This window comes from Idiotropiscis lumnitzeri, chromosome 3, assembly GCF_059441095.1.
Source record: "Idiotropiscis lumnitzeri isolate Australia: NSW breed Sydney's pygmy pipehorse chromosome 3, RoL_Ilum_1.0, whole genome shotgun sequence".
Classification (NCBI taxonomy): domain Eukaryota; kingdom Metazoa; phylum Chordata; class Actinopteri; order Syngnathiformes; family Syngnathidae; genus Idiotropiscis; species Idiotropiscis lumnitzeri.
In genome coordinates, this window is record NC_142393.1 from 20,224,392 (window position 1) to 20,238,281 (window position 13,890).

Consider the following 13,890-nt stretch of genomic DNA (forward strand, 5'->3'; position numbering starts at 1 on the left):
TTTATACCGTAACATTGGATTACACATAGATTTATACTTAAATATCAATGGTAGCGCTGAATTGTAAATCAAGGTCACCACCATATTGAATGTGGCATGCCTCATTCATTTGTTGCTTGGAGACGTGCCAACCGGCATTCAAAGCCAGAATTTACTAGATTATTAATGCTTATCATTTTTCACACCATTTTGCGATGAGAAGTTGCTGCCTTTGTGGCCAATACTATGCAATGGAGTCCCTTATGTGCATCATTTGATGCAACAACGTTCATGTCAAGTTGGATTGAAATAAATGGGACCAGCATCTTCATTTCAAAAGAGTATAATTTACGGAGTGTGTTTTTTTCTGAAAGAGCATTTTTAGACAACCTACCCACAGCACACTACAATACACCAAAATTATAGTGAAATCAGAAGAAAGTCAAAAGGGAAGGGCTTTTCAGCCATTTGGTCTCAGTGAGGGCCATTTTGGTATGACTGAATAATTAATTAATCCTTTCGGAAAACCCACATTCACACCTTCATTTCAAGATCTGGTTTATTGACGCAGATGAAATATTTATATTTAAAATGATGTGATTTATTATCCCGGGAAGCATTCTATATACATTGGTAACACTCATGAAGTCATTGGAAAAACACAAATCGCTGCTGTCGGGTGGAACCCTCGCATCTCGAAAAAAATTATCTTGCAGGAAAACCCCGAAAATACTGCATGTTTATCAGGATGGAAACTCATTTGCAACATTTTAGCTCGGTCAAAAACATGTAAAAACAAAACAAAAAAACATACTACAACTACTACTACTACTAATAATAATAATAACAGTAATAATAAAAAATTATTTAAAAAAAACAGACTGATGACTATCAATTTGTGAAAAATTAGGAACCTGACTTGATTTGGACATGTGATGCTTCCATCTGACATTGACGAAATGTTCCTATGGTGTTTACCTGTATCCTAAACATGCTTGGGCATGGGTTGTGCAAGCCACCGAGCCTAACCCCTGCACAAGAGGTGCCCACTTTTTTCTCCGAGACCGCTCTTTGCATGCCTGCATGTAGCTACTGTATGTCATCCGGTCCACTTGTTATTATTTTACGATTGGAAAATTTCACGTCACACCGCATAACGAAAATGTCATGAAGGACTTTCTAAAATAATCAGACCTTGTCTCAAATTTACTCACAAATGTACTTAATATATAAAACTGGTTGTAGTTCAATATGAAGCTATTCTATGTGAATGGCAACAGGTGGATATGCTGTACATACATGCGGCCATCTAGTCAGAGCATTGAATCCACGATATACAGAATATCACATGACCAAACCTAGAAAACAGGTTTGCGGGCTTCCTATGCATACAGCGATAACTAGCACAACAATGGGTTGATGACATGATAGTTTAAAACTAAACTTGTATCCTTGTAAAAAAGTGAAATATATAATTTATTTCAATATAAAAAATATGATAAATGCAAACATGAACAAAGCCTAAGCAACAAATATTGCCATCCTAGGGAGCTCTTGAACATCTTGTGCAAAGCGAAAAAACATTGTAGACGTTTATTGTTCTGACGGGTGGTTTGCCCGGGGCTCCTGCTCTCGGGTTCCACATTTATCCATGTCGGAAGGACGTGCTATCACCAGTTTTGTCGTTTGCGGAGGAAAAATGGTCGTGTATGCACTGGACTGCTTTCAATGTCACATTACAGTGCTGGCAAGAACACACGAACAATTATGAATTGTTTTTAATAAATAATTACCCCCCTCCCCAAAAAATATATATTAAGTGCAGTTGGATATTTTTGCGTCTTATACCCGATCATTTTACTGGTTGAGAATAATATGAGTGGCAGATCCGCCACATCCAACATGGCGGACAAACTAACGTTTTGAAGCAACGGGGCTAAATGATCAACGAGATATTCATGTAGGTCTGTATTTTATTTACTTTTTTATTTTATTTACGTCGAATAAACTACAGCACTACTGCTGACGAACGGGCTTAATTGAAATGTTCTTCTTTTTTTTTCAAAAAACTTCTCTGAGATAGCTTTACTTATTTTGATTCCTTCTACAGACCTTAAATTGTCCCTACGTAGTCATTACTGCTGTTATTTCTTTATAATTTGAGCCATTCTCTTTGTCCGTTACATTGGCAAGAAAAACACACAGAAAAACTAAAAAGGTTGGGGTGGACAGAAACACATTTAACGTAATAACTCACGTTTTATGACGTGAATTCGAGGGTTCAAGTGTAAGAAAGAAAATGTCGAAGGATCGCAACGAGTTTGGCGTGGAGCGTTTACGGACTGACAGCGCCCCCTGTGAAGTTACGCACTCAGGTTCTTCTTCCCCTAACTAGCTTTTTTCCTCTATGGGATTTCAAGATGGCGTCGAGCGGAGGAAATGGGGAACACGAATGGACAGCGGCGGTGCGGCCGCTTTTATCGGCTTCATACACCGCATTTGAAACGAAAGAGCTGCCGCAGCTCATCGGATCCATTATTAACAGGTAAGCGGACGCGTGTCAGTTCGTCGCGGCTTCGCGTTTGCACGAACACCGGTCGCATCCACCCAAGAGTGCGCTGGTTTGCTAGCTTGCTAACGTAGCCTGGCTAGTGGAACTGGATGGGGAAACGTCAGCCACTTAGCTTTTGCTTAGCTAATGTTAGTGGCTAGGCGGCTAGTTGAGCTTAACTTGCATTGGCATCAAGTCAGCTGCTGGCGTTAGCTAACGTAACTACATAAAATGCTTTTAATCTTAACCTAAGTCGGTATAATGTGTTATTTGAACTATAGTACGCCGTTGGACTCGAACCTATTTATGCGTGTTCGAATATACACCTTAACAACGTAATGGTTAAATGTAAGAAAAATCTGCTTCATCATTAGCTAGCTAACCAAACATTACTAATCAAGCTAGCAAATGGGCCTGCCTAAAGGTCTGGATAATGTGACGAGGAATATAGCCACACACATGACTATGTTTAGTATACAAGATTGGCTTTGAATGGCTAGCTTGTCTTTTCCAGACTCGCCTGGGTGAACCGTAGTGTCAGTTCAGCATGTTATCTATTCTATAGCCAATTCATTTGTGTGCCTGTGTCAGTGAGTAGGTGGGAACCCTCAACTCTTCTCTGTATTTTTTAGGAGAAAACTTCTTTAGATCTTTAACAATTTTACAGAAGTAAAGCATAATAAAGAAAAAGTATTGTTCAAAAAATATCTATGAAAACATACACCACCGTTCAAAAGTTGGGATTCGCCTACAATTGTCTTTTTTTCCGTTAAAGAAAATATATTTTTCTCAATAAAGATAATTTAAGAAAAGCAGTCTTGACCAGTGATTCACAAACTTTTATTGCGGCATGTTTTTTTAAGGTCGAACAAATCTCATGGCACACCACCAAACAAATTTGGGGAAAAAGCAGATACACATGCTAGTTATGAGATTGTCATCTAATAGAATAGTGGTTTTTAATCCTGTTCCTCGAGGTCTGCTGTCCTCCCTGTTTTCCATCTCTCCCAGCTGCAACATAACTGATTGAAAAGATCAGGATCATTTTCCAGTTTCTGCAGTCCTTGCTGATTAACCTGACTAAATAATAAATTAACTTTAATACCCGGGGACGCTTTTATTTTGTTGTTCCCGACAGCCTGTCGCAGCATAACGGCTGATTTGGCTCAGTTCGGGCCCGTTTGCCTTCACAAACTGTTGCTATCGACTTCAACAACACAACAACGTCCTGAAATACAATACAATTTTATTTATATGGCACATTTCACAATAACGTGCAATCGGAAATTAAGGGTGCTAAAAAATAAATAAAATAATTTGGCTGTCACCGTATTGTACAGCGCTCAAGTGCCCCATATAGGTTGGTGATAGCCGTCGGATTTCTTTTTAAAGGCAATAGATGTAAATGACGCCGCACACTATGATGCTTGACAGCCTGTCACAGTTCCCGTTCCAAATGATCACTTTTTAACTAGGTAGGTTTACTCAAGTGTATTGTTTTACTCTGGAAAATTGCTACTGTTGTACTGACGTCACTTCTGTTTCATCAACCAAACTCAATGCCTTTGGGGAGAGATTTGTCTAAAATATGAGTAAAGTTTCTGGAAATAAAAATACTGTGCTTCTATGGACAGTTTAAATTTAAGTATGAAATGTTGCACATCAACAGATGAAAACCTGTTGTGGTTGTTCAATATTAAGTGGAAATGTTTTTTTGGCTTCAGTACTTATAACCAATATATTTTTTATGAGAATACCCGATTATTCAATCAAATTTTCAGTAGGACATCCGAATACCATAATTATCAATAGCTATAGCCCTCGTCATTATATGATATGTATCGCGATTCTTGTGACCCGATACATGGCCTTTAGCAATATATTCCCATATTGATTATTTATTTTTTGTACATCCTGTACATCATAGTATGATTGCCTGTTGTTTTTCTTTGTTTCACTATCAATTAAAAACAGTAATGTGCTTGCTAAAATGTAGTTTTTCAATTTTGTCATGATAAATGATCATTTATCTAAACAAGGCAACTGAAGTCTTTTTCTTGATCTATTTTTTTCTTTTCAGAAAATGTTAACTAAAATAGGGCAATTATGCTGTTAGGTTAACAATTTCAAAGTGGCTACCAATTTATTTAATAGTACACATACACTGGTGTGTTTTCATGGTAAACAGGAGGTTTTTTGGTTTGTTGTTGTGATCTTACCAAAAATGTGATTTTGATGCATCACCTGCAAAATGTACCTCGATACTGAAATGAAAACATCAATTTAGCTGTGCAGTCATGAGCGATGTTTTCATGGAGTCTTTCTTTGTCGTTCTGATTTATATCTTTCTGAATGAAGATCTCTGGTCATCTGTTTAAATGTGACGTGATCTTTTCCGGTCTGTCTTTTGCATACTCCACTATGCTAATCAGATCAGCTGTGTAACACATGGGGATGGATGTAAAAACTAATTTGTCATTTTAGCACAGTAAAGTGATAGTTTTAACATTTTTATTAAAGCAACGTTTGATAAATGCGACATATAAATACTTAAAACCAAATTGTGATGACGAGCGCCGGTAAGGTGCTGCATTTTAAAGTGCAAGTTATGACAACATCACTACGCATTTATTTCAAGACAGAACATGCGCCGAACACGATCTTAATTGACCTGTTTACGTGGCGCTTGTTTGGATTAGTAAAACATATATCTCACCTGTGGAGCCAAATTAAATTCCATTCCATGAGGATTCAGTCTTTTTATTCCGATTGAGGTGTTTATATGGAGCATTTTCATTCCATTTGGTCATTCGACTTCTAATCAGAATACATGACTCCATGTAAACATGGCTGTAGATGACAAAACAACCAATTTAAATTTCTTCGTAATTGTAGTAATTTCAAATCATTTTCAGTAGTGGAGGATGTTAGATATTTCTTGTTTTCGTGCTCTGTTATGCTGTAGTATAGCTCATGTGCTGTTTCAACACAGAATTAGCACATTCTCAACACTTAGATTGGGGTGTATTTTATTAACCTGACCCTTTGTCCAATATTTTGTCCTTGAAATTAACATTGTGGATCACATGACCTTGACAAAAATGTTCATGAAGTGTCATCTCTCACATGTTCTCTCAAACATGCAAAAGTTCCAAGGATCTAACATTGTTTTGTTTGGCACCAATAAGGAGTTTAAGTATCCAGTGAATATCTGAGGGTATTTATACTTTGGCCGCTTATTGCTGCTAAATACCATTGATGCCGCGCACAAATACAATAAGCTGCAAACAGAAGTGACTTCACCCCCAAGTGTGAGTGCTTTTAAATCCCGGTTAAAAACGTTGCTTTTTCCAAATACCTTTGATTAAGGTCTTCGAAAGATTTTTAAATATTTTTTTGTCTTAGTTGTTTTAGAAACCCGCCCTTATTTAATAACTTTTTACTGTTGGTTCTAATTTGTTCAGTGTACATTCTTTTAGTTTTTGTGATCTACTTTTGTTTTCTCTGCTTCAATTCTGAATGTTAACTGTTGTGTTTCTAAATGCAAGTCGGTGTCGCCTTTTTTTTGAAATGCGCTATATAAATCTCCATTGCCTATGGCGAAAAAAAAAAAAGGGCTATGGTAACAGTAGAACATGGTGAAGGCTTAGTCCACTTTGAGATATCCCGGGTGAGTGAGTGCATGCATGTGTGTGTTAGTTGGGAAGCCAATATTTTGTTCTATTCAAATGAATGGAGCCAATCTTTAACCAATGATTTAAATTGTCGTTTTCAGTGAATCGGACATTCTTCACCACGACAAACAATATGAGCCGTTCTACTCGTCATTTGTGGCGCTCTCTGCACATTACATCACCACAGTATGTGGGCAAAGTACGTAACATCCATGTTCAGTAATGTAATGATTATTACACTTTCTTCTGTGAAGTATTGTGTTACTTCAGTAAAAGTCAAAATCTTGTATTTTTTAAATTTTCTTAACAATGGCTTTCCTTTCTTCTTTTTAGTACCAAGGAATCAGTTGCTTTCTGTTGCTGCGGCATGCAAAGTTCTGATTGAATTCTCCTTGCTGCGTTTGGAGAACCCAGATGAAGCATGTGCGGTTTCACAGGTAAGTAAGCTCAGCCGCTCAGGATTTTAGAACTCAAATTTATCATTGAAGGCAGTCTAGTTGTCATTTTGTATTCAAATTATTTGAGTTATATTTAGATAGTTTCACGTCATTTATTCAACCTTCCAATCAAATTGTGCTGCCCATTATTATGTTTTGTGCAGAAACACCTGATACTTCTAATAAAAGGACTTTGTACTGGGAGTAGCAGACTGGATCGCACAGAAATTATTACTTTCACTGCAATGATGAAGTCCGCCAAGCTGCCTCAAACTATTAAAACCCTTTCAGATGGTAAGAGTGGTGTTCATACCTATCTGAATATGAGACAAAAAGACTTATAGTAAACATTGTTATCACTCGAGGCGGACGAGAAGTAGCCTAAGCATACAACAGCGAGTAAGAGAGAGCAGACGAAGCCAATGCTTATCGGTTCGCTGACCCCCAGAAAAAAGTGCTTTGGTCTGCAATACACTTTGCACAGAAGTCTGTCTCGAACCACATTAGGGTGCAGAGCAACCAGCCATGAACAGCAAATTAGCAGTTAAATTATTAAGTGTCTACAGGGAAAATAATAGCAACACTGTAAGCACACACCCCACAAACCTAAAATGAAACTTTTGTCAGCGAGGATGAGGTACTTTAAAGGTCAGAAGTATATCATTAATATATTAAATGTTTATTATATCAGCTACGCATACGAATTTGTTTGCCCTGTTTTAAACCCTACTTGCTGAATTTTGCAATCTACACATTGATAGGTCTCAAAATAACATTCTTTGTTTTTTATTAAATTTAGCTTTGTTAAGGGGCTTATATTTATATTGTGTAATACATTTATTTCATTACATAGAAGAGAAAGCAGGCATGTTTACATGAAAATGCTAAATTTGACTCAAAAGAAGCAGAAGCAAGAGTATTCTGATTTATATTGAAATGACTCAGACTACCATTATAATTTTACACTAAATTTTATGTCACGCTAAGTACCGTTGAAGTGTTTATGCTTAGCCCTCTATTTAAAGCAAATGAAAAAATACGAAAATAATTTACAGACAATATTACATTTATGTACAAAATCGTGTCAAAGTTAAAATATTGATTAAGAAATGTGATGTTTTTACACACAGCTTTACACAATTATATCTTTATTTGTGACAGCAAGCAGACGTTCTTTTTTGTGTGTGTTCTACTTGAAAATGACTGCCTCCCTCACAGAGGCTCTTTAGTGACCTTCCATTGTTAGAGTAATAGCTTTTAAATTTTGGATGGTATGATGTAAATTTGTGTCACATTATTTTTACTATGCATAAGGAATATTGCCCTAAATTCGCAATTTATGTCAGGAAATTTGCAGTTGGATTTTTTTCCCTAGTTTCCTATTCACACAACTGTCCCACAGTGTGATAAGGTTGTAAATCACAATTGTAAACTTGTCAATATTACTTTTGATTTAACAGTAGAGGATCAGAAGGAGGCACCCAGTGCTGTGAACCCTGAACTGCAACACAAAGAAGTACAAATGAACTTCTTCAATCAGCTAACTTCGGTGTTTAACCCCGACCTTAGCACCATTTTGGCCCCGTCAGCACACATGCAGGTATGTTCAATATACACGCTAACGTATCATAAACAGCTGGAGGATGTCCGTGATCTACCACCATGCTTTTTTATTTCAATTTAATTCTCATGACTTTCTTTATAGGCAGAGAGTGATTGTGATGACCCGACATCTGACCAAGCTGTTCAGGCCAAAATGAAGAATGCCTTTGTCGCTCAGAATGTGTCAAGCTTACAAGAACTGGGTGAGTACCAACCTAAAATGTCAGTCTCTTCTCCCACATTTTTGTTTGAAAAGCAATTGCAAAGGTGCATGCTAATAAATGCCAGCTCTACTTTTATGTCTTGGCGACGAGCCAGTTTTGTGGAATCCTTGTGAAAGGGGCTTCTGAAAATGGCGATTTTGTGCAAACCGTGAAGGCGTTCCTCTCTATTTGTCTTCTCAGGTGGGTCTGAGAAGTTGCTGCGAGTTTGTCTCAACCTGCCCTACTTTCTACGTTACATTAACCGTTTCCAGGATGCTGTGTCGGCAAACTCTTTTTTCATCATGCCTGCCACAGTGGCTGATGCCACAGCTGTCCGAAACGGGTATGCCTGCGCATATTTTTTTTTTTGTGTTTACTTTATATTGCCAATTTCTATCTAATATGAATAAATAATCAATGTGTTCTAACCTCTCTACACCCAGATTTCATTCGCTGGTCATTGATGTAACCATGGCTTTGGACACACTCTCTCTACCTGTACTGGAGCCACTGACACCAGGCAGATTACTGGATATGACTGTTCTGGCTTTGAGTTGTCTTTATGCTGGTAGGCTGGTCATTCGCAATTGAGTTATTGGGTTGTATTATTCATCTGGGACATTTGAAAATGTTAGTTATCTGGATATAAAATATTTTATTTAAAACACGGGTTCTCTATCTTTTTGGGCCCTGGGACCGCTTGTATGAGAGACATTTTTTCATAGACTCCATCATAATGGCAATGCCAATCAAACAAACTCTAATGTGCACCCCTAATTAGTGGAGTAATTGTTGTTTTTAACCATTTCAACTTCACTCTTCATGGCACATTTCATAGAAAGGAATCTAATCAAATTCAGTCGTATTAAATTCCATTTTTATCATCGGCTCACTAGCTTTCATGCAATGTTTTCACTAGCAACAAGGCTGCGAACAAGGAAAAGCTTGTTAACAAAAGCAGTCAGTATTGACAACATAGCAATTTGATCTCTAAATTTAGCAAGTTTTCTGACCACTGTAACGAGTATTTTTCAAAATAGCCCTAGTGACTGTAGTTGCCATTGACTACCAAAAAACAAAGTCAGACATGACTAAAATTTTCAAATTGTGTTCCATATAGCAAGAAGAGTCATTTGCATCTAACATTGCCAAAGACGTGGGTGATCATTAGTATAGTGTAAAGTCAGTGATTTATTATATTATACAAGCCGCAAATATTTAGCTAAAGTCACCATGCCTTATCTGTTTAGCTCTTATAAAGGAATGTGCGTGCAACAGCTACAATAAAAAACATTCTAACATGATATAGTAATTTATTGCAAATTGTTTTGCAGAGCCCCAAGTTACTGCTTGCGGACCCCAGTTTTAGAACCACTCCTATAAAAATACTGTAGTAATTCAACAGAAGCCTGTTAGATGTGCGAATGCTCAGTTTTCTGTTTTTGTCCAGGGCCTTTACTGTTTTATTAGCTTGTGCACTGTACTTGTGTCCCAGGGGTGTTTTAATCATACAATGATTTGTGGTTTGCTGCATTCCTGTCCTAACGCAGCCAAAAGTATTTGTACTTTGACCTCCGAAAACCTGGTCTACCGTCAGTGGGGAAAGTGTTGTCTTGCTGTTGATTCATAAACATTTCAATCTGTAATCAGTTTATTCAGTTAGCAAACAAACCAATCAATGCTTATTTCAATGCTAGAATTTATATTTGCCTTCTTAATGATGCCTGCATCAGATCAGATCGATTTATTAGTGAAAACTAACTTTTTTTGTGCGTTTAGGTGTGAGCGTGGCCACCTGCATGGCCATACTACAGGTAGGAAGTGGCTTGCAGCTTCGCTCTGGTTCCACTGGGACTAAAGAAGAAGACTATGAAAACGATGCGGCGACAATAGTTCAGAAATGTGTGAGTTTTTTATTTTTTGACTACATATTAGTGGCGCTTTTGCCTGTAAGAAGAATTCCTTGTGAAGTATGTGATTTGCCTATGTTGTGTCCTCTGTTTGCAACAGTTGGAGATCTATGAAATGATTGGTCTTGCCATCAGCAATTCTCGTCGCGCTGGTGGAGAGGTGAGCCCCAGGCCACGCAATAATGACACAATTATATAGTTCTCTTTATCTGTGAATTTCAGTTTTATTTTTTTTTATACTCAATGGTTTTGTGTTGTGTTCTGCAGCATTATCAGAACTTCCAGCTGCTTGGTGCATGGTGCCTTTTAAACAGTCTCTATCTGATTCTTAACCTGAGCCCCACGGCCCTGGCAGACAAAGGCAAAGAGAAAGATCCTTTGGCTGCCTTGCGTGTCCGAGATATTGCTGCTCGCACCAAAGATGGTGCCGGGTCACCGAAGTTGGGTCCTGGCAAAGGGTAAATAATGACCAGATATTAGATTATAAATATTGATGTTGTTCTTTTTTGTCTGTGTTTCTTTGTGCGCTTTTATTTTGTTGAGCACAGGGGCACCCTAACATGTCTTCAATGGACAAAGAAAGTTCCGGCGCTCAAAAAAATCACATTCCATTACTCAGTCATTCAGTCATAACTCAACTAGACATGCTCAGGACTGTGCACTGTACTAGGAAGTTGAGAAAGGACCATGTCACTAATCTTGTTCATGTTCCAAAGAACTGTTAATGTTCTGAATAGTGATTAATATAGATTGAGGAGATTGGATGAGTTGTACTCTCCACCGGCGCCCACGAGAGTTTGAAACCACGGTTATACAGAATCATCAGCATAGCGTCGCAACAAAGAGTGCAGACAAACAAACTGTATTGTGGTACTATTTTCCTTTTTTTTCTTTTCCTTTTTTTAAGACACCAAGGATTTGGAGTTTTGTCTGTGATCTTGGCCAACCATGCCATCAAGCTTTTAACATCCCTTTTCCAGGATTTGCAAGTTGAGGCCCTGCACCGAGTAAGTTTATACTCTCACAAAGCTGCTTTTCTCTTGAATATTCTTTCTTAGCATCAATCCATTAACCATCCCCGCCTATCTGTACAGGGTTGGGCAAGTGATGGTCCGCCTGCTGAGCTCAACATCATGGCGCAGAGCACTTCCATCCAGAGGGTCCAAAGGCTCATCGACTCTGTGCCGCTGACCAACCTTCTCTTCACCCTTCTCTCTACTGCCTACAAAAAGGTACTGTCAACGATACTTACCATTTCCAAGTCCTATTAACGTGATCATGACTTAAAGAATAATGCTTCGCCAGATAGAGATGATGGACGCAGAGAGTTAAGTGACAGGAGCAGTCATGAAGAGCTGCCTGAAATACCTGTCATCCCAGTATGATTGATTTTTGAGGTGCGTTCCCTTTTGCCTCCATCAGGCTTGTGTGCTCCAGCGCCAGAGAAAAGGCTCTGTCAGCAGTGATGCCAGTGCTTCCACTGATTCCAACACCTACTATGAGGATGACTTCAGCAGCACTGAAGAGGACAGCAGCCAAGGTAAATTGTGCTGAGCATCTCATCTCGGTAAGCAGCACAACAGCCTATGACATTTCAGGTTTGTGCAGCAAGAAAAGATGCGCCTTCGAACTTTGTGTGCTGAGCACCTTTTACAGTAACCTCAACTCAAATATTTTTACATATTCTAGTTGAATAGATGATGACGTAAATACATATAAGGGTTTTAACATTTCCTATAAAATAGCTCAAATCCCTGCCATAGATTGTATTTTGTGATATAATTTGGATAATAGTTACTAGTACTTTGAATTGTGGATGACTGATGTTTTATATAGATTCAGTTTATAAATTCCCAAAGTGAATGAATGACATTTTGACACTTTCTGTCTCTCTTTAGTTAAGTGTATTGACACTTATTTTCAGTGCATTAGCAGTTAGTGCTATCAGGTGTTAAGGGCTAGTTCACATCAACTTTGAAGTGCTTCTACGGTCCTTAATTGTAAATGTAGGCAGGTGCAATAAGCTTGACTGGGTTTGGTGTTGCCGCTAGTGTCAGTGAATGGTGCTGCTTGATAAAAGCCACGAGTCGCCTCTATCTGTGGATAGGTCAGTCATGACAAAAGAGCAGTGAGCAGGATAAACAAATGCAGCGCACTCACAAAAATGTCATTAACATTTTTGTCTAGTCACCCCCTACATGATAGTGCAGTTGACAGTGTCTACTATCTCAGCAGAGAGAAGACAGGAGAAGACAAGTGCAGCTTGTGTCTCAGGTCAGCAGTTTTCTGTCCTCAGGTCAAAAGACTTGGTGTACACTTCACTGTCCTACACTCATTTTGTTATTGTTTGTCTCACTATGTAGGCTATGAGCTACAGCTACATTAGCTAAGAAAAGAGCCACAGAGGAAGGAACTTTGGCAAAATGTCAGTTCTGTGAAAGGTGTCTTTTGTCATAATTGGCTTAATCAAAGTAATATTTTTTTGTCAAAGCGGTTCATCTGTGGTTCATTGTGCTTCAAAGGATAATACCAGTGGCTTATTATGTGGGTCCTTAGCACATCTTTTCTAACCCACTGGGTGACTGATCGGAAAGAATCTGCGCTTCTGTACCTTCTTATTCTGCCTTTGCATTGTACGGTTGCTATTGTTAAAGCCGTTTAAGGTAAGTTATATATAGCTTCAACATATCCGCGCTTTTCGCCAGACCGTTCAGACTGCATAAGCACTGTATTAACGACATATACTTTTAATTTTCCTTTGCAAGCAAAAACGTGTGGCAATTTTACCCAGTTACCTTTTCATTATTTGGTCACGATACATTTTTTTTTAAAACGCACCTTGCAATTTGGGTCATACATGTCAAAAATATTGAAAGTACCAAAAATAGCGTACAACCCACTTAAAATCAGTGGTATTATTCTTGAATATGACAAATTGAAGATGTGCTTGTACTGTGCGCTTAAGCAAAATATGCTGCGTCTCACTGACACCTCACAAGTTATACGTTTTCTATGTTGCATGCTAATGTGAATATCTACTTAAAGTTATGAGCAGTGATGCCAGTAACGCGTTGCTCAGTAGCACGTTACTTTAAAATATACACATTTAAAGTAGACACTAATCTAACTCATTACTTTTTCCACAAAAGTAATGAAATTACAGTTACTGTGCCTATCATACTTGTACATGTATAATATAATATCATCCACATGTTAGTAAGTTGTATTTATTTTAATGCACATTATATATGTTGACTTTTAATAGTCATAAATGTCAAGTAGATAAAGCTCAAGGCCCCATCGGCCCTCATCGCCATCAGTGCCTTGTTTGTAGGGACATTTTTTTTAGCGTGGCTGGGCTGCGCCATCAAAGCCGAGTATCAAACATGTTTGATCATTTCAGCGCTGTGGCGCCAGCGGCCTTTGGTGTTTAGGGCACAGGCGTCAACGGCACACGGCCATTTTCCACGGCCCTTGCGCTCGTCATGCACCATGGAGCATGGAGGCTTTTCTGGAGGATAAATGAGTTGATCT

The 13,890-nt window shown here is 38.3% G+C and overlaps 1 protein-coding gene across 8 annotated transcripts in view; it reads left to right on the forward strand.

Moving 5' to 3' along the window:
• The first annotated feature begins 2,394 nt into the window (after window positions 1-2,394).
• The window catches only part of ubr4 (ubiquitin protein ligase E3 component n-recognin 4), a 46,877-nt gene continuing 35,381 nt past the window's right edge, over window positions 2,395-13,890 (forward strand). For 5 of the 8 annotated variants that reach the window (XM_088289379.1, XM_088289380.1, XM_088289381.1 and 2 more), the window contains exons 1-15: window positions 2,395-2,524; window positions 6,306-6,403; window positions 6,538-6,641; window positions 6,806-6,935; window positions 8,102-8,241; window positions 8,347-8,446; window positions 8,648-8,789; window positions 8,890-9,014; window positions 10,226-10,350; window positions 10,457-10,516; window positions 10,624-10,814; window positions 11,264-11,363; window positions 11,451-11,588; window positions 11,779-11,896; window positions 12,589-12,630. In XM_088289379.1, the coding sequence (XP_088145505.1) occupies window positions 2,400-2,524; window positions 6,306-6,403; window positions 6,538-6,641; window positions 6,806-6,935; window positions 8,102-8,241; window positions 8,347-8,446; window positions 8,648-8,789; window positions 8,890-9,014; window positions 10,226-10,350; window positions 10,457-10,516; window positions 10,624-10,814; window positions 11,264-11,363; window positions 11,451-11,588; window positions 11,779-11,896; window positions 12,589-12,630 (1,738 nt within the window). In that variant the 5' untranslated portion in view covers window positions 2,395-2,399. The remainder of the gene's footprint in view (window positions 2,525-6,305; window positions 6,404-6,537; window positions 6,642-6,805; window positions 6,936-8,101; window positions 8,242-8,346; window positions 8,447-8,647; window positions 8,790-8,889; window positions 9,015-10,225; window positions 10,351-10,456; window positions 10,517-10,623; window positions 10,815-11,263; window positions 11,364-11,450; window positions 11,589-11,778; window positions 11,897-12,588; window positions 12,631-13,890) is intronic. The other 3 variants (XM_088289382.1, XM_088289386.1, XM_088289387.1) reach the window with 1 other exon arrangement.